The following is a 27,324-nucleotide window of genomic DNA, read 5'->3' on the forward strand; positions in this document are numbered from 1 at the left end:
TTTTGCAGATTATTCCGGGGTTCAACCACGGTGGGTGCGCGGTGGCTGCATCTGAGCATCGGCTGCTCTGCCAGCTCTGAATGAACAGCGTCCAGCGGGTGCGATGGAGAGGGTCACCGAGTCCCTTCCCCAGCTGGGACGGGCAGCGCTTCCCCCCGCCTTCCTCCCTCCCTCTCTCCATCCCTCCCCCGGCCAGGGGCGGCTCTCGCCCCTCCATAAATCCGGCCGGTCCCGGCGCTGCCCTGTGCCCGCCCGGCCATGTACCCCGCGCCCCGCCGCGGCGGATCCCTGGAGGCGGCGCCGAGCCGGGATCTCGCCGGACAGGTGAGGGGAGCGGGATGGGCACAGGCGAGGGGAGCGGGATGGGCACAGGTGAGGGGAGCGGGATGGGCACAGGTGAGGGAGCGGGACCGGCCCCTGGGGCAGCTCTGCGAGTGGGGCCGGTCCCGGCTTTGCGGGGAAAACGCTGCTTCTCTGAAGTCGCGGTTCTCAGGGCAGGGATTTGGGGGAAAGGGCAGCTTCCTGATGCTGGTCACTCGGAGAGCAGTTAACATGCCGTGGGATGCGGATCCTCTGGTATCGGTGTGAGCGTTTCAGTGGAGCTGGGATTGGAATGGGACTGGTAATGCTGCTGTTTCTGGTGTGTGGGGAAAAAGTAGTAAAATACAAATGTGAGCACATGAAATTAAGGTAGAACAAAAGTAACTTTCTGGTGCATCGCTGCTTAGGAGACACAGGGTGTAATATAGCCCAGAAAAACTCACTCTTGGGTTGTTTCACGTCACAGTGGGAATATGCTCAGTGTGTCACAGAAGATCAGGTAAAATCAAAGCTTATGCGTTGGCTACAGTTACTGATACCGTGCAGCTGATAAAGTCTGTAAAATTCCTTGTGAAAACAAGAATGCTGTCTGCAATGGAGAAAAGTTTCACAAAAATGTTGGTTTGCTGTAGCCCTTGGATCTTTGGAAGCCAAATAAGGTGTTAAGCACAGCTTTTGGTTTGGTGTCTGAGAACTAAATGTGAAGAAGACTTCTGGAGTGGCTGGAAAATGTACCTGTAAAGTGATATCTAGTCATGGTCACTTGTAACATCGCGTCTTCACCCTTCCCTACTAAGGGTGACAGTGACAAAGTAAAGTAAGCAGCTACTTAGAGGGAGAAGGATATAAAATGCCCATCGAGATTTTTTATCAAGCATGATTAGTGTCAATCTATATCAAAAGCTTTTTTAGAAAAGATTTTTTTGTCTTCAGGGTGTAGCTCTAAAACATAATTTCCTTTAGATGAATATGTTTAGATAATTTCAAATCCTGGTCATCCATTAGTATAATGAATTAAATCACAAAATATGCACCCTCAAATATCTATCTCACAGAGAATATTCTTTGGGGAAGAGGAGAAAGGAAAGGTAATTGCTGTGAGTTCCAAAAAGAATGATCTTTAACCACATAACACCTAGTTATTGATCTAAACAAAGGCTTTAGGATATCCTTCTGTTTGTGTATTTTCATCAAGACAGAGTCAGGTCAATGGAAAATCAGTTAATGAGTTACATCACTCATAGAAAACATCAATGCAATACTAATTCCCTCTCACCCTCCAAAAAGCTTGAATGTGTTACCGTGTAAAGAAAAGTGTCTGATTTTATTACAGCTTAGTTACTGATACAGATTAAAAAATGAAAGTGAAGGTGCAGCCATTGGAGGAGAGGAATTGTTTTGCATTGCCATTTTCTCTTGCTGCCTTGCACTCAAATGGTTGCTGCATTAATTCAGACCTCTCTTCAGTCCAGTTTTTATTGAAAGTGAAAGATTAGCATTGGTGTAGGGTTAAAGATGTAATTGGTGTGTGTTTGGCATCGTAGGCATCTGAATTTCTCTTCTGCAACTTCTTCTAATTTGCAAGTTAGAAGTCATTTCTAGAACTTAATATAAGAACATACTGCATTTTGTTATATTTTCTTTATCACTCTCTTAAACATGTAACTTTATAAATGTTGTCACCTGATCCTAGACACAGTTAGTTGCAGCAGCAAAATACAGAATAAGAACATTACTCTGCGATGCCTGTAGTCTGTCCTAGCTGTGCACCTTGTAACGTTGCATGCAACTGTGCCAAATCTCATAAGCTGATCTGGTCTTCAGTCAATGATCCCGAATATGGAATCAAGCCAACATGCTGCATATTAGTCATATATGTAAAGCAGCCCATCAGTTATTTCCCTCAAAGACCACCATCTAACTCTGTTTGTTCCTGGCTCTTGTGATTATGATCTGACACTGAAGCAAACTGTGAAACCTGCAAGCTGCTCAGCTGAACATGGACTGGGCCCTGTCACACACTTTCAGTAGAGAATTTGATGTCTGGACTCCAGCTCATGGAGATCAGTGACTTTTCTGAATTAGAAACAGTGTGAAGGTCTGACACTTGTTCAGGCTCATCATATAGTGACAACTCATCAGAGATGGGGAGCCAGTCAGAAATCCAGATACTTTCATTAGCATCAGTGGGCTTGGACCTCTTCTATGGGATACCACCTTGGAACCCTAAAATGCTCACAAGTAACCTGCTCGAAACCTTTCTTAGAGCAGCATCAAATATCTGCCTCATTGTAAACCACTTGATATAAGATGAAACTAATTTCATTATTTTGTGAGGCAAATTGCCTTCTTCATCTGAAAAGTAAATCAGAACATTTTGATATAAGATAGGTAAAATGCTTTTGGGTTTTTTGTTTGTTTGGGTTGTTTTTATTTATTTTTATTTTTAAGCCACTCAGTCACAGATAGAAACATTTAGCTGTTCAGTATTATCAATTTTAAATAGGTTTAAAGTTAGAGAGACTGTAGAAGGGAGTCAGTGGAACTGGTGTGTTTTGATTGCATTTTTCGTTTGCTCTTTCCATTTCTGAAAATGTCTTCAGATAGTCATATCTTTAAAAGCTATGTCAGATCAAAAAATAATTCCAAATAGCAATAACATTCCTTTTCTGTCTTGCTGACTAATTCAGAAACCTCGCCTTTTTTCTTTCTGTTTTTGCAAGGTTTGAAGACATGTGAGACACGGCCTCTTCTTCTAAGCTTTGTATTTTTTCTTTACTTTGTATTTTCCACATTCCTAATTACTTCAATATTATCTCTGTCTATGGCCTGGCTACCTGTAGCTAAGGACATGGTCTGTGATATCCACTGATTTCAACACAGCCAGGAGTGTGATCACTAGTAAGGTACAAAACCACACGGTCTGACAGCGTTTGAAGTCTGAATTTTTACTGTGTGATTTGGGTGATTATGCCAAGGGTTTGACGTAAGAGTTAGGGAACCTGGCAGATGCAGCAGCTTGGCTGGGGCTGATCAGAGTGGGATTGTCTCTATAGTCAACAGGTTCTGGTCAGCATAACATTTTAACTCCTTAGGTTTATCTCCTTACTCTATGAAAACAGTGCTTTAAAATGCTTTACAGTGATGTTATGAGAGAAAGGCAAATGATTTTTCAGTACTGATCTACTGAATCCTGATCCACCTTTTCCTATTTATATTCTGTGGGATTTGGATTATTCCCTTTACTAACATTCATTGAAGTTGCTAATGAAGTGTTTTGCTCAACATACTATTTCTGCTGACATCTTATAGTTTCCCTTCCTCGCAGTAACAATGCTAGTTATAAACCACACACTGGAAACATTTTCTGCATCCTTGGGAATGACTAAAGATGTCTATAAAACCATTCACCTGAAAAAAAGAGATATCTTGGTATTTCATTCTCAGCTCTCACAGATTCTCTGTGTCCCTTAACTTTATGCCTATTATTGTGTAATGATTTAGGTCATAATTTTCCTTTTGTGGTTGATCAGTCAAAGCACAGCATTAACCCAAGACAAACTGAAATGTAAAAATTCACACTTTTTGCACTACTTCCAGTTCAAAAAACCTTTTTATTTGTCTGAATTTAGTTAAATAAGTCAACCTACATGATGATTGAAGATAATAAAGAGAATGAAGACAATGCATCTGAAAGAGGAAGGACAGCTATCATTTTTTCCTTGAAGAATGAAGTTGGAGGACTTGTAAAAGCATTAAAACTCTTTCAGGTACATTATAATCATATTCCTATAGCTGCTCTGTATTTTAAACGGTAAAGATATTTTGGGAACACACTAGAATTAATTACATCCATTTATTAAGGATATGATTCTTCACCTGGCTCCCACTTTGCACACAAAATTACCCAGAAAGGCAAATCTGTTCCTCAGAAATTAGATGATGTTTGGCTAAAAATCTTCACAAAAATTCTCATCTGTACTGACTAAATACTGAGAGAGGTTTTGTCTTTTCCCCTCATGAAAAGAGGATTGGCACTTGTTTTTTTGAGTGTAAGAGGTGGGTCTGAAGGTCCTGCTGGTGGCAGGTAGATATTTGGGGTGTGGGGTGCTGGCCTGCATGTCTTAGTCTGGGGTTTTCTCAATGTTCCTAATATAAAACATAGGATTAAATAATTTTTCAAATCAAAAAGAAGTGAAATTTATGCCCTGAAAACTACTGCTTTAAAATTTCTTGTGAAATTAATTAAATTAATTAAATTGCTTGTGAGATAATTATATGGTGAATTCATCAGCATTTTGGTGAATCTCCCCAGACCCAGATGCTAATCAGCTTCCTGTGGGAGGGATGAAAGAAAAAGGTCTGTGAATTTAAATTTCCTGACTGTGTCTATGTGCTTCCTGCATGTAAACAAAACCAAAAGAATCCAGGTCCTCTTTCATTTTCTTCTGAACGGGAAATCAAGTAATTCCCCCCCCCTCCAATAAGCAAATTGCTATCAAGAGATTCAGTTAACTAAAATAGCTTCATAAAGATGGTGAATAGTTCATGGCAGTAAAATATTAGTTTGAAAAACAGATTTTAGTTTCTTAGTCTGTTTGAAAACATTACTTCTTACAAAACAGGAGAAGCATGTCAATCTGGTACACATCGAGTCACGAAAGTCCAAGAGACGAAATTCTGAGTTTGAGATCTTTGTGGACTGTGACAGTAACAGGGAACAATTGAATGAGATCTTCCAGCTCCTGAAATCCCACGTCAACGTTGTCTCTGTGAGCCCAACAGAGCATTTCAATGGCCACGAAGATGGTGAGTGCCAAAGGCATTTCCGATGAAAATGCCCTTCTGACTGTGTTGGTTTGCAATCTTTTTATGGTGTCCACATCTGCATTTGTGCAGTGTCTTCAATCACCAGTTACCAGGTGCATGCTTCTGTGCTGTGAGTGAGTGTAGTCAGGTTGACATGAGCAGGGCTGTGCTGGCTGCTGCCACCTGGGAGTACAGGCTGCTTCAAGCTGCTGCCACTTGTGTACCTGCTGCCTGTGCTCCTGTCCCTCCTCAGCACAGCCCAGCTGGCATCACTGGGAGTCCTGCATCCATGCAGGTCACTGGAGGCTGGTCTGTAGGCAAAGTCTGAAGGCAGGGCTTGAGTACACCACCGTGACCGAGGTGTAACACTGACAGATCCCAGTTCAGTTCAGACATCGGTGAGAGTGGAAGAAGGATTCTGCAATTTCCTCATGTAGTTCTAGATTTCCTTACTTTTTAACCACTTTTCAACATAACTGGTTCCTTATATTAGTGGCAAAGAGGTGCCTTTTAATCCTAGGATGCTTCACATCCTGTTCACCTTTACTCCTAGCTAAAGAGATGCCCAGAGTTCAGGGCAGCAGGAAGCTGGTCCCATGTATTTCTCAGCCATTGTGCTTGTGAGGGAGGGATTTGATGCTCTTGGATAAAACAGCTTACTTTAGCTCTAAGTAAGGTGAAATTCAATCCAAACAGTGCCCTGACCTTTTTAAGTAAATTGAAGAGCATCAAGGCAGAAAAACTGCTCAGCCAAGAGCTTGGCAAAAAACCCTTTTAGGCTAAAAATAACCCCAAAGTAGTCAGTAGCAAAACTTTAATGATGCCCCTTTCTAAAACTGCAGGTCCTCCTGCTCCTTTTCCCCCACAAACCCCTCAAAAGGCAGAGCTGGATGCATCTAAAGCACATAACCACAGAGAAATATCTATTTCCTGATGTCAGTAAAGCAGGATGGGAGGACTCTAACCTGCTTCCATTCTGCCCCCAGGGATCACAGGCAAATCACTTCTGTACTCCTTTGCATACTTTGTGCACTACAGGATTCCCAGCGGTGAACACAAGGAGACCTTGTCTCTGTGGGAGCCTCTAGATCTACACTAACAACACTTAAGGGCCAGAGAAAACCCATATTAACTGTTTCCTCCCCAGAGGCTTTGGAGCTGGCCATGCTCTGTAGGCAGACTGTGGCAGTGACCGAGGAGGAAGTGTGAGCTGTAGGCTGGTGCCAGATAGGCAGAGGACTCCCTTGTCTTATTCATGCCCTTTTAATTTATAGATTTAGCTGTAACCGCCATAGCCATACTTGAAAGCAGCGTTTCCTCCCTCAGTGTGCTCGGTTTTATTAATAACCTTGTGGATTCCATGCGTTCTCTAGACATGGAGAATGTTCCCTGGTTTCCGAAGAAGATCTCAGATTTGGATAAGTGTGCGAACCGAGTGCTGATGTACGGGTCTGATTTGGATGCTGATCATCCAGTAAGTACTTTTTCCTCCCCACACCCACTCTGCAGTGAAAAAATACTTTGTGGAGCTGACTTTAAAAAAATTGCAGCTTTTCCTCCTCCCTCTCCTCTCCCTCAATGGCGCCTCTGTGGGTCTGAGCACCTTCTCTTGGGGATTTCATGCCTCTTTCTTAATTCAGGCAAGACTGAATTCAGCTCCTGTGCCCTTCTGCAAGGCTTTCTCCAGGTCTGGGCCCTGAGTGGTTGCATACAAATTAAAAAAACAAACAAAAAACCCAAACAAAAACTGAAAGCAGGCTTGGTTCCTGCTCTTTCTTTCTTCCTTACTGGAGCAAGCAAATTACTATTTGGGCAGTGCAAATGGGCAATTTCTACTGTAATTTAGAATAATCAAGCAAGTAACAAAGTTTGTATAAATACTGATATGACTAAAATTAATCCTTGTTTGCTGAATATATAGTTATATACATAAAACAGCTCATTCTTACTTTGGAGTATTTGCTTAGTTCCCAATTATTAAACATTTCAAACTACAACTATGAGGTTCCTGTCTTCTCATTATTACACAGCATAGTTTTATATTTCCCAACTGAAGCGTCATGTGTCTCATTTTAAATTAATTTATTTATTACAGCTTAGAAACTTACTTAACTTCGTTTTCCTCCTTCCCCTTACCAGGGTTTCAAAGACAATGTCTACCGCAAGAGGCGAAAGTATTTTGCAGACCTGGCTATGAACTACAAACAGTAAGCTTGAATTCTTCCAGAATAAGACTTTTGGGTGCTTTGAAACAATAGCAGAGTGGACTGTGAGGAGCTCACCTTCCCTGGGCTCAGATCAGGCTGAGATATGCTTGGCTCAGGAATCAGAACCACGGGGGGAAAACAAAGGGCGATATAAGACAAGATTAACAGGTAGGTCTAGGCCATCTTGCAGCTCTGGTCAGCCTAAGGCTGTGCTGCTTGGCCATTATGGCATCTGCAGCAGTGCTGCTCCTCAGATGGGCAGCGATGACAGCGTGGTGCATTTGGACTCCGCAGTTCTTCCCCACTTCCCTGGAAATGGGTGCAACAACGGAGGAGGAAAGACAATGCACATTGCACAGCTCTCTGTGCCAGATAAATCTCCTTTGCAAAGGAGAGGGAGGGGAGGTAATTCCCAGTATAGCCCACTGACCACAGTGTAAACTCTCTGGGTAAATGTTAATACTAGAATTTTCTTTCCTGCTTCAAACTAATGCATGTGATGCGTAGATAAGAAGATTTCTGTGAAAAGAATTTCAAAGAGCTTCTGTCTTTAGAGATGCTGCTTGGGGGAGGAGCTCTTACAGCAGTAACAGTTTCTTAACTCAGTGCTGTAAATTCTTTCCAAACGTGATTTTTTATGTTGATGTTGCCTGATAGAATTTAGGAGTCAAGTTCCTCAATTGAAAATAACCTAGATATGGTGGGTATTTAGAGCTCTATTGCACTGTGTGTATGCAACTGGTTACTACAGCATAGAGCTGATTTCTCTTAATGTGTTGTTGAAAGAGATTCCCTTGGGGAAAAAATTTGCCATTCTGGTTACCTGACAGGGAGTGGAAACTCACTGTTACACTACCATTGCTATAATCCATTTTAATCAAGGTCCTGAGGACTAAATAGGAGAGAGAATCTACAATTAATATGTTCAGACAGGTGCTTGCCTCCTCTGCACGGAAGCGTGATTTTTACCTGATGTGTATATTTATCTGCTTTCATGCAATGTGTTGTTAATTTAGGCAATTCTCTTTTCCTAAAACAAATCAGAAGGGTAATGGAAAGTAATTGTAGACATTGGAAGTTCAACTGGGAAAGGGATGTGTTCTCAGATCCTGAAGCTGTAAAGAGGTTATGCAAGTATTTTTATTCTTACTCTCAGAATTGAACACCTAAGAAACTGTTTATGGAACGAAAGCTTTCAGGCTCCAGTGAGGTCAATGCAAAGATTCCTCACAATTGGTTTAGGTGGAAAAAAGAGCAAACCCTTAGACTAAAAGCTCTCTGGGGCATAGATCAGATCTCACTGTGCATTTGACAGTGTCTAATGCACCTTGGCCAGGTGTCACAGACATATAGGTGTTAGATAGTAATAGCAGGTAAACAAGTCACCTGTTATTAAGCATTTACTGAGGAATGTCCTTTCTTTCTCCTCTCCTTGTAGTGGTGACCCAATTCCCAAGATTGAATTCACTGAGGAGGAGATCAAGACTTGGGGGACTGTGTACCGAGAGCTCAAGAACCTTTACCCAACTCATGCCTGCAGAGAGTACCTTAAAAACCTACCCTTGCTCACCAAATACTGTGGCTATAGGGAAGACAATATCCCCCAGCTGGAAGATGTGTCCCGCTTCCTGAAAGGTAACGTGCAAGTTTTCTCACATGAAAAAACTAAGGCCCACACTATTTTGTTGGCACAAGGAAACATCCTTAGTCACTTTTGCTTGTACTTCTTCTGGTTCTTTAAGAAGCCTTTTGGTCATCCGTGTTTTAGTGTATTGTGTCTTGAACATATCAAAACAGGGACATTTGAGGGCCAATGCTACCTTGGGCTTGGCTAAAGAGATATGGAGCTGTAATGTTGATTCTAGGCATGGAATCACAGGAAGTCCACTGACACAGAGAGAGGGACATTTTTAATACATATTGGTCGTTCTCAAGCTTAGGCCTACTTTTTCTAATTGTGTCTGATCTTCCCACTTGCTCCTGAGGCAAGGTACTGCTGTGGTTTTTACCCCAGTTGCAGCAGGAAAGCTGTCAACATTCTGCATTCTACACTAAACTAATGTACAGTTTCTCTGTCCATTTTCAGAGCGTACAGGTTTCACCATTCGCCCCGTTGCTGGATATCTGTCGCCCAGAGACTTCTTGGCAGGATTAGCATTCAGAGTTTTTCACTGCACTCAATATGTCAGACACAGCTCGGACCCTCTCTATACACCAGAGCCGTGAGTCATTTAACCTTGTGGTAGAATTTGAGAGAGAGGAAGTTTTGATTCTTGCTGTCCAGAGCCAAGCTACTTAAAAGCTGTTCAAGAACACCATCCTAAAACTTACTTTTAAGGTGCCTTGGACTCAGCCTTCATTGAATATAATGGAGTTTTAGCATGTTGAAGTCCCACCTTTATAAGTACAGGATTTTCAAAAGTACAACGTGTAACTGGAGGTCTGTTACTGATGTCATTGTGTGCAACTAGTTTAATATTCAATTGTCTCATAAATGTGGAGTTTAGATCTTAATTTTAGACAACTTCATTTGAAAATCTGAATTTAGATACTTATGGAGAGTTCGTAAGACTGCCCAGTTGCTTTCAGATAAATGAGTGACATTCTTCTGTCTTTTGGATATTAAAGTTTAATGCAAGACATTGTATCTGTTCAGGGTTGCTGCTTTTTCACTTTGCCACAAAGACAAATAATGAGATTTACTGTTCTGTTTCTTTTTCCAGTGATACCTGCCATGAGCTCCTAGGCCATGTCCCTCTTTTGGCTGAACCCAGTTTTGCTCAGTTCTCCCAGGAAATTGGTCTTGCATCACTTGGGGCCTCAGATGAGGCTGTCCAAAAACTGGCAACAGTGAGTGTTTGAGTGGCTAGTGATTGTATCAAAAGCTTTGTGCTTTACTAGGTTGATCCCACTCCACTGAATAAACTTGGAGCTTCATGTTAACATCAGCCACAACAGCTGATAGATCTATGTGTTTCACTGGTCCCTGGTTTTGGAGCATACAAAAATTTTCCATGCTGGGAAAAAAAAATACACTTTAAAGTTGAGATGACTAGAATTATTCTTCACTTGACTGTCAAGTAATTGTTCAGCTTCTGCTGGTAGGTCACTTTTTCCAGATTGAAATTCTTTGGTCTTCCAAACAAAACTTTTCTTACTAATGGGAACATGATTCGAGGATTTTAAAAGTAATCTATTTCTTTAATGTGTAGAATGAATACAATTTCAATTCTATGTGGCGAGTGCTAGCATTAGATAGTCTTCAGCCAAAAAAGTAAAATAATATAAATTAATCTAATTTTCTGGACATCAATTTCTGGCAAAAATATTTTGAGACTAAAATTAAATTTATATGAAAAATAATTGATGCCAGTTATGAAAGAACTGGTTTACTCATTTCTTTTTCCCCACCTTGTGTAGTTAATGGTAAAATTTCTACTACCTTCAGTGCGAGCAGAATGAAGCCATCTATGAAAATAATGTTTCTTCCTGCACACCTGCAGAAATCCTGAAATCCAGCAAACTGAAAATCTTTAATTTTATAGGACACTAAGCAAACGAGAAACAAACCGTAGTGGGCTGCTTTCACTCATTCAGAGATCCTCCAGTCTTTCTTTTGAGCTGAGGCTGTCATTTCACATCAATATTTCTTGAAACAGATTTACATCTCACTGTTCCCACTGACATTAGCAGCTTGTAGCCTAGCTGGGTGATCTATAACACCCATCTTTCCTATGAGAAACACGTAATCTTGTGGTTCTTAACCCCCTTCCATTCTGGCTTCCCTCTTTAAATATCTGAGAAGGACAACTGTGGGATGACTGTCTGATATTTGCAACTATTTGATGCTACCTACAAATAGAAATGCTCACATCTAGTTCACCACAGCATCTTTGACATAGGATGAATTATTTTACTTACTTCTCTGTTTCAGTGCTACTTCTTCACTGTAGAGTTTGGCTTGTGCAAGCAAGAGGGACAACTACGAGTTTATGGGGCTGGCTTGCTCTCTTCGATTAGTGAGCTCAAGGTAAGAATGTCCACTGCTTATTTAACTCTCTTTTCTTTGTACCTGATTATTATCACCACTGTTTAGCCCTGCTTTTTATAAAGTATAATTTAAAAAATATTTCTTTTGAAAACTCTTAAATACCTATCAGGCTTTAAGAAAATTCACTGTGGCAATAATTATGGACAGTTAGTTGCTGCTTTTGGATATATGCTGAGCAGATCTCTTGTCTTTTGCAGGAAGCAGTAGATGATTGGTATTTCTTAACATTAGGGTCCAAGCAACTTCTTTTAGATTAAAGCTCTGTTGGCTTAACCAATTTCTGAAAACATTGCTCTTGTTTTCACATGAGCACATGTCTGTGGAATCCCGTTTTTGACACAGACTGGCAGAATGTGACCATTCAGAGTAATTCAGTTTGTTAAGCTTTAAATGCTGTCTATCTGCAGATAAATATTTTAAGATGCAATGCACTAAATATTGTCTCACTTAATCTTTTATATTCACTTTACTACACGTCATGTTCTTCATGGATTCTTCGGATGGTGATGCTCCTCTGACCCATGATAACACATCACCAGCACTCACTCTCTGACACTGCCAAAGTCAAGCCTTTTGATCCAAAGGTCACCTGCAAGCAAGAATGTCTTATTACAACTTTCCAGGAGGTTTACTTTGTTTCTGAAAGTTTTGAAGAAGCAAAGGAAAAGATGAGGTACAGATTTCCCTCCCTCTTTCACAGAAGCAGATTTCACTTCACACACCTCTCCGTAGCAGCATCAAACCCTTTTATTCTTATCACAGTTTTGTAATTATTTTTTCATGGGATTGGAAAGCTGAGATTGGTATTTGCTTTATCTTCCATGTGGTGGGTGGTGGAGATGAAGAACTATTTTTAAGTAGTTTTGAAAAATGGTTATTTATCCTGGGTTTTTCTTTTCTTTTTAATTCTATAGAGAGTTCGCAAAAACCATCAAGCGCCCATTTGGTGTGAAGTACAATCCATACACACAGAGCGTGCAGATTCTGAAAGACACAAAAAGCATTGCCAGCGTGGTGAATGAGCTACGTCATGAGCTGGACATTGTCAGCGACGCCCTCAGCAAGATGGGCAAGCAGCTGGAAGTTTAACACCCAGTCAGCAGTGTGGTGCAATCCAATCCTTTTCTTTTCCCTACTGATCTCTTGCATAGGTTCATAATGTGTTGTAGACAGAACTCATTCCTTTACAACTGGAAGAGTGAATGGCTTGTTAGAATAACAATGTTATCTTGTTTCTCTCTGTAATGTCCCTTACTTGATGTGTTTCTCTATCCCTCTTAATTAAAAAAGGTCCGGAGTTGCCTTTTAGAAGCTGGTAGGGGAGTAGAGAAAGTGCTAGACTGGAGAAGAAGTGTGGTCTTTGGATCAGGGCTGGCATCAAATGCCCCCGAAGGTGGCTTATGAGGCAATAATGGAATAATTCACCATAGGGAGATGCCCATTTCTGACTCCAGTAGTCTATGCTACTGATTTTTTGGCATTGAAGACTTGATAAGGTAGAAGCTGTGGCAATCAGTGCTTCTAAGTCTGTACTACTGAGTTTAAAACTTGAATGATTACAGTGCACGCATCAGGACACAAATAGCTGGAGGTTTAATATGATGAAATGGAGGGGTCAAATCTTGCTTTCAGAAGGATTATTCTTGCCCTCAAAGAATTGCAAATGTGCTGTTTGGCATGTTTCTAGTATAAGGCAGAGGTACAGATGTTGCATGAAATCCTAATTGTAAGAGATGTCCTATTGGCTGAGAGTTAGGATTTGTGTTGCTGTCCTTGCTATTGCACCTGAGGGAGGACCTTCCCTTACAGACATACAATTTGACTTTTTCTTCATTGAAATAATTTAGCCAAAGTATAGCAAACCATCAAGTGTACTGCCCTAGCACAAAGCCTAGAACCATTTCCAAAGTACCATTTAATATTCAAAAGTTAAAAATAACGGTCAAAGTTCATAGTTTAGCGTGGTTTTTGTAAAAATAAATATCCTGTTGATGATTGCTCAGTCACTTTATTGACCAGCACAAATTGCACAAAGGTACATTTAGTTTCCTCTTTACTTGGCTTGAACACCTTCATTCCCTGTCAATCAACTGATAACTGAAAGGCCCAAGCATTTAATAGGAATTCTGTGGCCATGAAGGCAATAAACTACCTTGTAGCATAAGGTATATCTAACTCCAAAGAGCACTTTGCAAGTGGTGGGAAGCAGTGTCCTGATGAACTGCCTGTATTTCACAGTAGCAAACTTGCCTGATTTCAGGGCCCCATGGTTTCAAGCATCCTGCCCAGCTGTGCAAAGCTGTGCTGGCTGCTGCTTCTGCAGACCCTGCTGATGAAATGGACAGGATGTGACACGTTTGAATGGGGATCTGTGATGTGCAGGGTGTATTTAAGAGCACCCTCAGCGTTGGTTTTTCATAGGTAGAGCTTATAAAAAAAATCCAGAAAGTGCTCTGGAAAAATGACCTGAAATCTTAAATACACTGGAGATGCTTGTTCAGGATTTTGAGAATTTTAAAGGACTTTTGTGAACCTCTGTGCTTTAAAATTAGTTTGAGTTTCATGTACTTTCATAGGCCACATCTGCTCCATAAGCAATCACTGGCCCAACCTTTCCAAGAAGACTCAGTTTAAGTGAAGTCTAGATCATTTGTTTCTATGGCTATTAACCCACTATAACTTTTTTTTTTTTAAGAACATTTAAGATATAGAATTATGGTCTACCATATTTATGGCTTCCATTGCACCTCATTTAAAAATCGATTTTAGAAACTTCATCTTTCTAGAAAAGAAACCTTTTAAGTGAGTAGTGAGGATCTATTTTGCCTGCTTCTGTGACAATAGTTAATATTTAAGTGCAGTTTTAACAATATTGGGATTATTATGTTGTGGAAATATACATAGGTCTGTGTTACTTCAAACCTTGTCTGAGCTATGTATACATTTCAAATAGGAATCCTCACACTTGTTAAATTAGCACCTACTTTCAAATACTCTGTAAAAACAGCAGTTGTATCTTTTATTTGCACTTGTGTAGGGAAAAAAAAAAAAGCCTGCTAAAAACAACAGAGAGAAGATGCATTTCCACGGCATTAACAACCTGTACGTTTGGCTTCACCCATCCAAACCTCGTGGCTATATAGAACAGTAACAATTTAAATATTTTTAACTGTTGTGGAGGCTTTAAATGTGAACGAAATAAACGACTTGCTGGTAATTATTAGAGGCAAAGCGACCTTTTTTTTTTTTTTTTTTTTTCCGGCACTGTAGCGATAAACACAACGCGTCCGCTTGCACCTCGGGGGTTTATGTGTTTTAATGGCGTGGCTCGGATATTCCCCGCCCGTGAGCCCGCCCCCAGCCCGCCTCTTCCTGCCCGGCCTGCGGGCGGCGGGAAGCGCCGGGAGCTGCCGGCCCCATGGAGATGGAGCTCTTTGCCTGGGTGAGTGGGAGAGCTCGGGAAGAGCCGGGCGCTCCTCCTGCCCCGCGTCCCGGAGCGGCGGGCGGGACGCGGGGACGGCTGCTCGCCACCCCGCGGGATGCGCTCGCCACCCCGGGATACTGCAGGGCTCGGCGTGCGCTGCCGCTTGTCCCTCGCCGGGCTCCCTTCCCTGGGAAAAGGGGGCCGAGGTGTCCCCTCCCCGAAGGAGAGCAGCGCTGCGCTCTGACCCGCTGAGCACAGTGGGTGTAAGAGGCGCCGAAGGGGCTCCTCTGCCCCTGGTCAGCTCTGTCGGCCCCGCCGCAGCCGTGCCCGGTGCAGTCCCATCGGTCTGGGCAGGGCACACCAGAGCGGTGTGTTTGTTGTCGGCGTGGGGACACACGCGTACGGATCGCCCTTCCTCGGGCTCCTGTTTTCTTTCTGCGCCGTATCTCAGCTCGCCTGTTCTTGAACGCTTGAAAATTCGTTGCGAGTTGTAGGCTACGATGGGAGCTTGTGACACACCTTCTGAAAAGAACTGCGTCTGTTAAGTAGTAACACGCTCCAAACGTGTCTGCCAGTAGTAGTGAGACGGTGACACAACTTTATCTGCCTGTTGAGCTCGAATCCTGGTATCTCACCCACCTGTTAGCTGTGGGCTGAGGCGAGCAGCATCGTTTCTGTAGGTACAAAGTGTTTGTTGATAAATGTGTTCTTTTAACATTGACCAGGTGCTGCGTCTTTGGAGGGTGGAGGGAAAATGGGCGGGGGAGCACAGGTGAGGTAGGGAAAGTCTCCCTGGGGATCACCAGCTGGGAGCATGATGGGCGTGGAGTGTTGTTACTGCAGTGTGTGGGCTGGGAAGGTGATGGTATGCCCTTTCGTGAGTGAAGGTTGCTACTCCAACTGCTGGGCATTTAATGTAATTGGCTAAAAAAATTCTGTCTCTCGTTACCATATTTGCAATTGTTGCTTTCTGTGATGGGTTTAGTAGCTATAGTTCTTTACCTGTAAACTTATAGTAGCTATAATTAGTATATTTTCACTTGGACCATTTAAGTGTTAAAAGACTTTGTTCACGAGGGGTAAGTGTTTCTGATTTGTTTAAGTTATAGAACGAGGATTTAGTTTTGGAGGTGGACTGCCAGAGACAGTGGCATGAAGAAGATCTTAATGATGGGTGGGAATCATTAGCATTAAAATTAAAACACATCCTGATAGCTAGGCTTTCCTCCTTAGTAACTGTTAGCCTACAGCTGAAGTTTTAACAGGTTATATTCCAAAATGTTTCTTAAAATATTTGGGTTGCAAGGGCAGACTTAATGACATCAAAGTTAGGACAGTCCTGGTCTGGAATTCTGGGAATCCTGTGGCAGTAGAAAGAACAGATATTGACATATTAGGGGACTTTCAGGAGCAAATACTGGCAGGTCAACCAGTGGCGTAACCCCAATAAGCTTATTTGGTTTTAGGAGCAGATATGTGCCATTTCTGTTAACTTTAAAAAAAATGTGTTATTTTTCTGTGTGCATTTGAAGGGTGCAAACAGCTATGGACAACTTGGTCTTGGTCATAAAGAGGATGTGCTGGTACCTCAGGCACTGAAAGATGTTTCCTGCAAATGTCAAGACATAGCAAGCATTGCTGGAGGAGGGGGACATTCTGCAGTTATCACTGGTAAAAACATTGCTCTTGCATGGAATGTATGGCTTCTAATCATGCTTTTTTTGTTTCCCTGCTGGTTCTGTGCTGCCACCTCTCTGTGACTGCTGTTTTTGAGCAAGTACAATCCTCAGTTGTGAAACAGGTTCCCCCCCTGGCAATTACCTCAGTATTTTTGGGAAGTTGGGGAAATTCTGTTTTTCATATATTGTGTAGTTACTTTGTGTCTTGTGAGGTCTATTTCTTGATCTATTTCATATAACAGCTTCTCATACAAGGAAGCCAAATTTTCTCTGTTACGGATAGGGGGTGGGAGGAAGGAGTGAAGTGAGAGGTTATTCACTCAAGAAGTATTAAGGTAAGGAGCAGGAGACAACATCTGGTCTTTGAAAGGTTCTGCTCTGTGCCACAGCTAATTATGGGAAGGAAGGAATACAGACAGATGTGAATGTGATAAAAAAGTTCACCATGCATCTTACACTGAGAGGTACCTGTCTTACCATATGGATTGTCTCCCTTGACAAACCCAGCTCTCCCATAGCTATAATTATTCAGAGATTTTTAGATGCATGAGAAACACCTGTTTCTGTTACTTTTTGCTTGAATGTAGTGCCTAAAGTGACACATAATCACTGACCTTATTTGTTAACAGGATCTCATGGTTGTATGTTTCTCTTTTCAGTCTGTGAAGTGGAACACGATTTGTTTTGGTTTTTTTTCTTCCAGGTGTGGGACAACTCTTTGTATGTGGCCATAACAAAGATGGGCAGTTGGGACTGAATCACACAGAGGATGTGCTGCGCTTTACTTTGTGCACTGCCCTGTCTGGCTTTTGTGTAAAACAAGTTGCGTGTGGCTGGGATTTTACAATCATATTAGGAGGTAAATCTGCCTCTCCACCTGGTGAATGAGAGGCTGGACGTGAGCACAGCTCACAGCCCAGAAAGCCAGCTGTATCCTGCGTGGCCAGCAGGTCGAGGGAGGGGAATTGTACCACTCTGATCTACCCTAGTGAGACCCCACCTGGAGTGCTGCATCCAGCTTTGGGGGGTCATCAGCACAGGAAGGACACTGACCTGTTACAGCAAGCCCAGAGGAGGGTCACTGAGATGATCAGAGGGCTGGAGCACCTCTCCTGTGAGGAAAGGCTGAGAGAGTTGGGTCTGTTCAGGCTGGAGTAGAGAAGGCTCTGGGGTGACCTTATTGCAGCCTTTCAGTACCTAAATGGGGCTACAAGAAAGCTGAAGAGGAACTTTTTACAGGGGAATGTAGTGACAGGACAAGGGGTGATGGCTTTAAACTGAAAAAGAGCATGTTTAGGTTAGTTATTAGGAAGAATCTGTTTACTGTGAGGGTGGTGAAACACTGGGACACGTTGCCCAGAGATCTTCTGGATGCCCCTTCCCTGGAAGTGTTCAAGGCCAGGCTGGATGGGGCTATGAGCAACCTGGTCTAGTGGAAGGTGTCCTTGTCCATGGCAAATGGGTTGAAACTAGGTGGTATTTAAGGTTGCTCCTGACCCAGACCATTCTATGATTCTGTGTGCTGGCACTCACAGGTTTTAAGCTACTTACCTTGCAAGCTAAATTACTCCATGTTCCTTGTATCTCAGTGAACTTCAAACTTTTACTGAGCGTGGTATGTAAGACCAGAAGCCTATGGCCTCAAGGGCTTTTGAATGGGACATGTTAGGCCAGTTTTTGAGCTACTTGGCTGTGTTATTTTGATGGTTAGAATGTTACACTGTTTTGCTTTTGCTCATGGATTCACTGGTCTCGCTCTAACACTTCATTTTTTTTGCAGGATCTGGCCTAGTTCTGTCCTGTGGGTCAAACTCTTTTGGACAATTAGGAGTTCCTCAAATTTCAGGTCCGTGCTTGATTCCACAAAAGATTGAGGTAAAGATTTAAAAGGGGTTGTACTTTATATTGCTCCCAGCAACTCACAGAAGTTGTCTGACCTCAGTGGGCTTTAAGCCAGACTCTTCAACTGGTTTTTATAGAACCTATCTGTTAGAGTAAGCTTACAAAATAAAGGCTCAAACATGGTCATCGACCCAGAAATTAAAAGCTAAGGATGCTTTTCTTGTTGTATGAAGAAGCTGCCCCCTTCTAACAGGAAGTTGTCCCTTTCACTAGGGATTATAACGTTTCAACTTCTACGAAATGAGCCATCTGCTCAGATGATGTAAAGTGATGCTAAAGGTAGTGAAACTGTGCAGATTTACTCCAACTGAAGATGCGCCTCAAGTTTGTAAGATACTGGATACTTTTTGCAATGTGAAGGGCTTGTGCCTTCACTGTACTTTGTTGCAGGTTTGTGCTTAATAGTTCAAACCAAAGCAACAATAAACCACTCCTGAGAAAAACAAATTGCATGATAGAGTAAAACAAACTCGGCTATGCCATTTCTTTCGATCTATTGCTCTTGTGCATCTTGTACAACAGTTCTGTTGTTTAAGTATGTGTTGTTTTTTTGAGTGTATAACTATCAGAATTTCTTTCCCCAAAATGAGGACTGTACATTTCTTGGCTGTAGAAACGGTTAGATAAAAATAAGCTTGGTCACCCCCAAAATAATAGTAGTGTGAGAAAGTATATGGCTGCAGGAAAACTAGAGGTGTGAGAATAAACTTTGGTTTTGTCACTTGAGATGAAAATGATTTTTACTTTTGCGTGTAAGTGAACTGACAGGTACATTGACTTGCTTCTTTTCTAACCTCCAGTATTTACCAAACAATAATAACTTCCAAGGAAGCAGAATGGAAAAATTAGATAATAATTTCTTTGCTGTCCAGTATCTTCAGTGATAAATGCTGGACTGTAACTCATGTTGTTCCTGTAAGTCATGTGGAAGTCTGTGGTGATATTTGTAGGTGAGGTGCTGCTGAGTGTGAGCAGGGAGCTTGGAACAGCTCCAAATTAATTGCTTTATAATGTTTTCATTAATAGATACTGAGACTTCTGTAACATCAGAAAAGCCTTCCTGTTGTTGGCTGTAAGCCTAACATTTTAAATAAATTTCTCCCAGGGATTCCACTTTATACTGTAGTCTCTTATTTGGACAACAGTAATGAAACTTTTCCATCTACACGACGCTTGCATATCTAATGTGAGCAATAACTTCAGAGGAGGAAGGATCCTCAGACAAGAAATTTAGCCTCATAGCTCATTCCAGGTTTTTGGTTTTTTTTTTTTTTTTTTTTTAGTTTGGGAGAAGGAGTAACCTCTCATGAGTAGTCCTTAACTCATCTGACCTTTCTGTGCCCTCAGTGTTCCCTGGGAGGTGCCTGGAAATTTGGTGGTAGTATAGGCAGTGCTCCTCCAAATCTCTCTCCTCCCTGACCACACAGACCATTCATTCTTGTGGAAGGAGCTTCCTCTTTTGGTTGGTATCCTGTTAAATGCTTGGGCTTGATGCCATCTGTTTTAAATAGTGTTACATCTGTGAGAAGAATAATAAATTTGTAGAGTACTCAGGAGTGGAGAAGTGCCAGAATTGGAGTACCTTGTGCAAACTGGACTCACTAATTTAATGTAGACATGCCTTGTAGTCTTCTTTTGTGTGATCATGTTGGGCAGCCTTCAGTGGTGTAGGTGGCACTGTCAGTGGTATTGCTGGTGATTGCAGGCCTTGGTGAGACTGAAGAAGTTCACACTAATTTTTATTGGCCGGAATTTGCTTTCCTTGTGATACGAAGTGTTGATATGCATTGTGACGCGCAGGCTGGAATTGCGAGAGCTATTTTCATAGTGTTCCATTTCAGTTTGGTCTGTTTTGTTTTTAGAGGCACTAAATGCAAAAAAGCAACTAAAATATATTTTATTTCTTTAATTTGAGTAGTCTCTCAAAGAGAAGGTGGTGAATGTTGCTGCAGGACTGAGACATGCCCTTGCTGCTACAGGTAAATATGTCACAGTTTTAATACCTTTTCAGTAACAAATGAAATGGAGTTTTAATGGCTTGGAGGGGGAGAGGGAGGGAAAGGAAATGGAGTTTATTTTAGTTGCTATGTATTTTAAATGTCACAGAGAAAATACACCTGAAAGTCATACACTGTGAGATTTTGATACAAATTAACTGGAATAGTAAACATACTAGAAACACGTTTCTGGAAAATAGTGGTGAAGGACTGTTCCCCAAGAACTTGGAGTGATAGTATATTAACAAGCTAATTTTCTCATGGGCGGAAAACTTACTGATTTCTTTTCTCCTGTTCTGAAACAAAACATGAAAGGATTTTTTTCAGGAGAAAAGATTTCTGATCAGTCAAAATATCTTCTTAGGGTTTGAATTCATTATAATATGCAGAATAATTTAAGTTTGTATAAGATGTTGCAAAATGGAACTGCACGTAAAATGTGGCTTTTTAAATGATGTAATTGAAATTGATGCCTGAAAAAGTCACAAGGACGAAACTTTACTTTTATTTGGGATGGGGGGGATGGAAAGGATCTGCTCCATTAATTTCACTCACACACCTTCAGAAATCTGTTCCCGACTCTCTTTCACACTGTCTGCTATGTATGTACTTGGGAGGGTCATAAGGCCTAAATATTTCTCCTGTTGTTATTAGAGTTTATGATATAACTGTAGAAATCAAAACCTTCCAGTTGGTATGGTTGTGTTAAAATTGAGGAACAGCAAACTCTACCTGCTCTTCTATTTGGTTTAGTTTTGCAGGAACTTCAGTATGGATTCCACATAGTGGAGCCTAGCTGAAGGTGCAAAAGAGATGCTTGGAAGAATAATGGAATCTCTGATGCTTGTGTGAATAGTGGGAATTAAGGTTCCCTGAGCTCTGCGCTCAGTGAACATCTTGATTCAGATCTAACTCAAGTTGCTGGAAGCTCTTGAGGAGAAGACGAGTGACTTTATTCTCTCTGTTGTGCTGGACTGCACAAACAAATGAGAGGAGAAAAGGGAAGAGAAAGTCCAGTGAACTTTGTATCCATGCCTGAGGCACTACAGCTATGGGATGAGTCCTCAGTAACATCCTAATACACAACCCTGAGAGCTGAGTCAGGTTGCCTCGTGCCTTCTTAGTTTTCTTACCTATATAGTGAGACTACCATTGTGTTGCATGTTGACCTCAACTGGAGTTATCTGTATGGTTTTTGGCATAAAGGCCTTTTAAAGTGTATTTTGAATCAGTGAAAATGAATTGAATGTACCTTTGATTAATGAGTTAAGCGATCTTGTTGGTGGTTGCTGTGTTTTAATCTCTTTTATCTGTGTTTACTCCGACAAGACAGCGGTTTGGTTCTTCAGTGGGGAACTGGCATGGCAACTCGGGCAAAGCGTGCAAACCAAGGAAAAACTCTCCCCCTCTTCTTGACAGCAAAGGAACCCTGTGAAGTGACAGGTAATCCAGGAACCTGCTTCCTTTGTAAAGGTGGATAGAGCAGAAATACAATTTGGAGTGCTACATACCATCCTTTTTATGAAGCTGCTTGGTGTTATAAACATGTAAGTGGAGTATCTGAAGGATAGAATGGTCATACTCTATGGGGGGAAATGACAGTGAGTCTTGCAATGGCTGTGACTCAAAAGCAGAGACTTCTGTTACCAAATTCATCATCATCCTGTTACACTTGTATGCATGTTTGTGTGGAACAATACCTGCTGTACAAATTTTATGGAACTGATTTTTCTCTAGGCCTGGAAGATGTAAAGGTGAAGACAGTTGCTGCAGGCTCCTATCATTCAGTCTCCCTCACAGGTAGGCCTTAGATACGAAAGTGAAAGTTCTCAACCTATAAAGGTTTCTCTGCTTTTGAGATGGTTGTCAATTTTGCTTAAACTGTTGAAATTTTATTTGTCCTAGTTAGTGCTGGTTAATTATTTTGTAATAGTGTTGGATTTTCAGACTTTTCCTTTTTTTTTTTTTTTTTCTTCTTAAAGAACTGGATTCACATTTTGAATTCTCTGAATTTTGTGTGTATTTCCTTGGGGTCAGGTGTGACGTAGCCCTTAGGTAATTAAGAGTCGGGCTCTTTATTTAATGTTTAGAAACTCTGGAAGGATTTGTTCATGTGGTTGGGTAAGTCTCTGGAGCTGCAGCTGGATGCTCTGTGGGATAGCTCTGGGTGGTTGACTGCTGGAACCAGTGCAGCCCTTTGCCCATGGAAAAAGGATATGCTGGGTGGTTGTCCCAAGAAAGGTGGCAGAAGCAGGATATCCACAGCAGTGCCTTCTGCTTGGGGCAGTGCTGTGCAGGGGTGTGAGGTGTCTGGAGCTGCCTTAGGTGGCTCTACTGTAACTGTGCAGATCTACGTGAGTTGATGTGAGAGCACAAAGCTTATTTGAAAAGTAGGAAGTTGCTTTAATCAGGCACTTCCATAATGTCTTCCATTTGTTCTTTGAGCTTTAGGCAGTGCTTCCATGGTGGAATATTAAGTATCCAGTAATGTAAGTCTAATAAAGATTCTTTTTTTATCTTGGCAGACTGGGAGAAGGGGAAACAGAATAGCTTTTCATGCTGTAATCTTACAGTTTTGAAGTGTGTAAAATATATTGAACCTTATGAAGGCAAGTCTTTGCCAAACTTTATAGGAACAAATTCTTAACAAATCTGCAGCCATCTGGTACCTCTGTCATGATTAAAGGAGCACTGGAGTATTTGCTTATGCAGATCTATAGAGATTTAGTTGTATGGAGATGTTCCAAGATGTAAATTATGTTGAATTCTGAGATGCGAAGTGTATGCACAATTAGCGAAGAAGAACTAGAAGAACAAATAAAATCTACTTTAGATAATTAGCACTCTGTATTTAGAGTGAACAGATTATTCTTTCATGCCTTTGCTTTTTATTTAAGAGAGCGGTCTATTTGGCAGCAGGGGGACCGAGATTGACACTGTAAGTGCCAAAGACTTCTGTAATGTGGTGCTGTTGCTACCCTTTGTCCTGCAAGATAGTCATTGTCCTGCAAGATTGTTATACTTTGTATTTTAAAGATACTTGATATAATAAAGATACTAGTGCAGGATGTAGTATTTAAATAGACATTTTTTTCCTAGGAGTGTCTCGCACTGGGGTGCAGTTTTCTTTGGCTCTGTTCCACGAGTCACCTGCTGGTAGGATACTAAACACCTGCAGTCAGGCAGATTTGGGACACAGCTGTTGAAGTGGGTTGTTGCAAATGGGAAGGGTGGTTCTTTTAAAAAAAGGATGGTAAAGTCTACTTGTATCTAAAGTGGCCTGAACCCTCCAGTGGTTTGACTGTGGCGCTAAGTCTTAGTGCCTGAGCTTTTGTTCAGACCAGCTCAAGAAATGAGATGGGGGTTGAGCACAGTGACAGTTTCCCAGGATAAAGCAAATGCACCTTCTGGAGAAGAAAAGGAGGTGACAGAGGCAGTATGTGTTACTCGTGGAACATGACTGACCTCAATGTTTTTCCTCTGTTGAAACAAGCTGTTTCTGTCACCCCTCTTCTTTTTTCTTTCTAGAAGGTGTACGTACTTCATGATGGGAAGGATTTTATCAGTTTTAGGGGAGGATTTGAATGAAACAATCGCTTGACTTGTTTTTTCTTCTCATTTCAGTTGTGTTGTTTTAAGGGAAGTCCTGCAGATGACTGTCAGTAATGTGTAGTTTGACAAATACTGGCTTCTCCCACTCCTTGCCTGTTCTTCACCAACAGTAGTATAGAGGAATTCTCCTGGCTTACTCTTTCTGTTAACTGTTACCAAACTGAGATCATTAAATATTTGTAGCTTAAGTCCTACTACTTTTTCTTTTCCCTCTGAACGATTTACTTCTGCCATGCTGCTTGTAAATAATTCAGTGCTGACCAGAGGCTCCTGCCGTAAGTGTTGTGAATGTGTGCTCTAAACAATTCCATCTTGGAAATTATATGGCTTCCAGTCTTTCTGGGCCCGTGATAATGTACTTCATGTCTGCAAGATTTATTTGTTATGCTTGCAGCTTGTACAGGCTGGCAAGGACTTCAGAGAGGCCTTACACAGGTCCTGGTCTTTTAAGTGTATTTTGTGGTTTGTATTTTTTGACCATGGAGGCCTAGAACTTGGGAGGAGTGGTTTTGTGTTGAAAAGATGGAACTAATGATATGTAATATCTGCAGGAGGACTCATCTCAACAGTCGTTGGGTTAGTGTCCATTGGTCCTTAGGCTGTGAGTAGCTTCAGCTTGCATTGCTATAAAGTACTGTGGGTGTTTCTGTAAATAGAATTATCCCTGTGGTTGGAGTCCTGGAATGTCTACTTGCACAAATACTTTTTCTAAAAAAGAGGTGGAGAAGACAAGTGATTACTGGCAAAGTCTCTCAGTAGTTGTCTGGCATTGTTTTGGGACGTGATGTTTTGATTTTGCCTTGTGATGGGTGGTGCCTGCTTTAGTTGTGTGTTTGTAGCCACATGTCCAATTCCTTTAGGGAGTGACTGTGCAAGGTGAGACAAGGAGCATTAGACTGTCCCTGCTTTGGGGGATGTGCTGAATTTGCTCAAGGTGAAGAAGGCAGAATTGTTATGAGCAGAGCTAGGAGTCTGACTCTTACAGAGAGGCTGGGAGACTGGAGCAGCCAGCCAGGCTTTCAAGAATCCACTGTACTGGAGGGGAGTTAAATTATTTGCTGCAATCCAGGAAGTTATTTGCTGGACTGAATCAAAGCTTTGGGGTGGAGATAAAAGCTGGTCTGCAAGGACAGAGTAGACTGATAGGGACTGCTCAGTGAGTGTCTCCAAGGTGTTCTGATTTTTTTTCCTCTTTCCTCTCAGAGAAGTTGACTACTGTGGTTAGTTTTTTAATAAGAAATAATGTTTGTTATAAACATCTTTAAATCATCTTTGAGAGGCTCACAGTAGAGATGAGGTCTAGGCAGTTTGACCTGAAAGCTCTGGTGAGTTCAGGGTGTCCAAATAGCCCTCAGAAAACAGACTATCCTAAGGCTCTTGCAAATATTTCTGATATCCCAGTTACAGTGTGTGTGTGTGCATGTGGTAAAGAAGGGTAGGAAAAAGCATACAGTGAAAACACAAACTGAACGAAACATTCTTTCCTCAGCATCACTGACTTGAGACAAAGACTATATTTGGTGGTATTATATGTATATCACTTTTAGTAAATTTTTCTTCTCTCTCTGTTGTAGATGAAGGACACCTGTACGTCTGGGGCAGCAACAAACATGGGCAGTTAGTGAGCAAAGAGATCTTTCTTGCTGAGCCCAAGAAGATTGAGACTCAGTTTTTCTCACATGAAAAGATTGCAGCAGTTTGGAGTGGCTGGACCCACTTGGTGGCACGAACAGGTAGGATATCTAAAAGCCAGTAACAAATGGCACCAAAACAGTAAGTTGTCTTTGCAGGCAATAAAATGTTGTTCTTTCTCACTGGTCATGCCTGGATGCAGAGTTTTGCAGTTTCACCTGAGCAGCAGTTGTCTCTTGAAAAATGATGAGGACACATCCTCTGGCTTCTGTCCCTGAAGATGGGATGGATGCTGGGGCCTGCCTGGCATCTTTAGAAATGTTGCAGCATCTGCATGTACACACTAGAGAGATGCAACCTCTCTACATCATCAGGTTGCAGGTGTACCAGAATATATATGAGCCTCTAAAGATCATTCTGCTGGGTGAGTTGTGGCACCTTTGGAGAGAAAAGAATTTGGTGGAAAACTTGCTTCAAAAATTAGAAAGGTAGGAAAATATGGCTGTAGCTTCTGAGATATGTGACTGTATTTGGCAGGAAGGATATGGGCAAAATGCTTGGGGAACAGGAATTAGGGAGAGGGGAAGATAATCTTGAGCAAGTGTCTGGCTGAAAGGTGTGGGAGCAGAGATATGTGCTGTTCCCAGGTTCTCTCAGTGTTAGCTGAAAATCTTTAAAACAGGCATAGCCAAGAACCCTCTGTTTCTGCCATCCCAGCTGAGAAGAGATGGTCTCATTGCAGTAAGTGAAATGAATTACATGGCTTTGCAGCGCTGTACTAACCCTTCTGTGCTTGAAGAATGAGCCTGGCTTTCTGTGCGGCTGATCTTTTAGAAGGGTTTTAAGGACAAATAGAATAATGTGCTCAGAAGAAAATCAATAAACTAAAATAAGCTGGTTTGTGGTCAAACCCAGAAAATGTTTGGGAAAGACAGGTAAAAAGAGGAATCGTTAGACTTGAAGAGCATCCCCTGAAGATGCAATGAAGTGAGATTTAATGTTGAAGCTGTACCTTCCTGGGAACCTTTCCAGTGAGGGTAGTGTGAAAGCTTACTACATGTGGAGGACTGTAGGATTGATTTCTTTCATAGGAAGAGATGGGAGGAAGGTTATATAACAGTGACATTCATGTGTAAAGGGATGGTTGGTCTGATGAAGCTCATCTGAGTGCGTTTGTGTTGTTTCTCTGTCGTGAAACGCAAAGGCAGGAGAGAAAGGTAGATGAGATGGAAAGGTAAGACAGACAACTGGAACTGTTTTGTGGTGTTCATGTGTGAATAGGCTGTGCTGTTTGCTTCTCCTCTTGCAGCGTGGTGTGATAGTTAAGGCTAACAAGGGGATGGAAGTCTTCCACAGAGCAAAAGGAGCAGCCAGAGCTGTGTTAGCAGGGTTAGCACGTGTGCATTTTCTGCTTTTGCCTTCAATAAACTGCCAGGGGAGGAACTGAAGAGCAAGAATGAGTCGCACTGAAGACTGAAGAGCCTGTTGAACTGGCAGGACACAACCTATTTGTTAGGAAAACTGCAGAAGGGGCCACGTGTTACTGATGTTTTCTGGATTCTGTGATTATGGGTACTGGTTCAAGGAGTGCTTAGCCCTCAGCATGAGTAGTTTTGTTTAAATTGAGTTCTTGCATACAAAGGTCAGCAAGGCCTTAAGTGTTCTATTAAATTGGTGCTGCAAATCCTGA

The 27,324-nt window shown here is 41.8% G+C and overlaps 2 protein-coding genes across 3 annotated transcripts in view; both read left to right on the forward strand.

The window, feature by feature from the left end:
* Positions 1-260: 260 nt before the first annotated feature.
* Positions 261-14,602, forward strand: TPH1 (tryptophan hydroxylase 1). 2 transcript variants are annotated; one of them, XM_050335843.1, is made up of 11 exons: positions 261-324; positions 3,954-4,091; positions 4,947-5,130; positions 6,504-6,604; positions 7,270-7,337; positions 8,776-8,972; positions 9,424-9,559; positions 10,061-10,187; positions 11,272-11,367; positions 11,928-12,061; positions 12,303-14,602. In XM_050335843.1, exons 2-11 carry the CDS (start codon positions 3,972-3,974, stop codon positions 12,475-12,477), a joined length of 1,338 nt encoding a protein of 445 aa, XP_050191800.1. In that variant the 5' UTR covers positions 261-324; positions 3,954-3,971; the 3' UTR covers positions 12,478-14,602. The 2 variants fall into 2 exon arrangements, with proteins under 2 accessions (XP_050191800.1, XP_050191801.1); XM_050335844.1 differs by lacking the exon at positions 261-324 and adding an exon at positions 3,169-3,227.
* A 158-nt stretch (positions 14,603-14,760) lies between these two features.
* SERGEF (secretion regulating guanine nucleotide exchange factor) overlaps positions 14,761-27,324 on the forward strand; it is a 152,919-nt gene continuing 140,355 nt past the window's right edge. The window contains 8 exon segments of the mRNA XM_050335845.1: positions 14,761-14,830; positions 16,345-16,483; positions 17,195-17,350; positions 18,272-18,366; positions 20,312-20,372; positions 21,720-21,833; positions 22,128-22,190; positions 25,577-25,735. Of these exon segments, the coding sequence (XP_050191802.1) occupies positions 14,807-14,830; positions 16,345-16,483; positions 17,195-17,350; positions 18,272-18,366; positions 20,312-20,372; positions 21,720-21,833; positions 22,128-22,190; positions 25,577-25,735 (811 nt within the window). The 5' untranslated portion in view covers positions 14,761-14,806.

This window comes from Myiozetetes cayanensis, unplaced genomic scaffold, assembly GCF_022539395.1.
Source record: "Myiozetetes cayanensis isolate MyiCay16 unplaced genomic scaffold, myiCay2020 scf6-25, whole genome shotgun sequence".
Classification (NCBI taxonomy): Eukaryota; Metazoa; Chordata; class Aves; order Passeriformes; family Tyrannidae; genus Myiozetetes; species Myiozetetes cayanensis.

Coding starts and splice junctions, on each gene's coding strand:
- TPH1 (XM_050335843.1), top strand. CDS start 3,972: ATGATGATTGAAGATAATAAAGAGAATGAAGACAATGCATCTGAAAGA. Junction 4,092..4,946: donor AAGCATTAAAACTCTTTCAG/GTACATTATAAT, acceptor CTTACAAAACAG/GAGAAGCATGTCAATCTGGT. Junction 12,062..12,302: donor GAAGCAAAGGAAAAGATGAG/GTACAGATTTCC, acceptor TTAATTCTATAG/AGAGTTCGCAAAAACCATCA.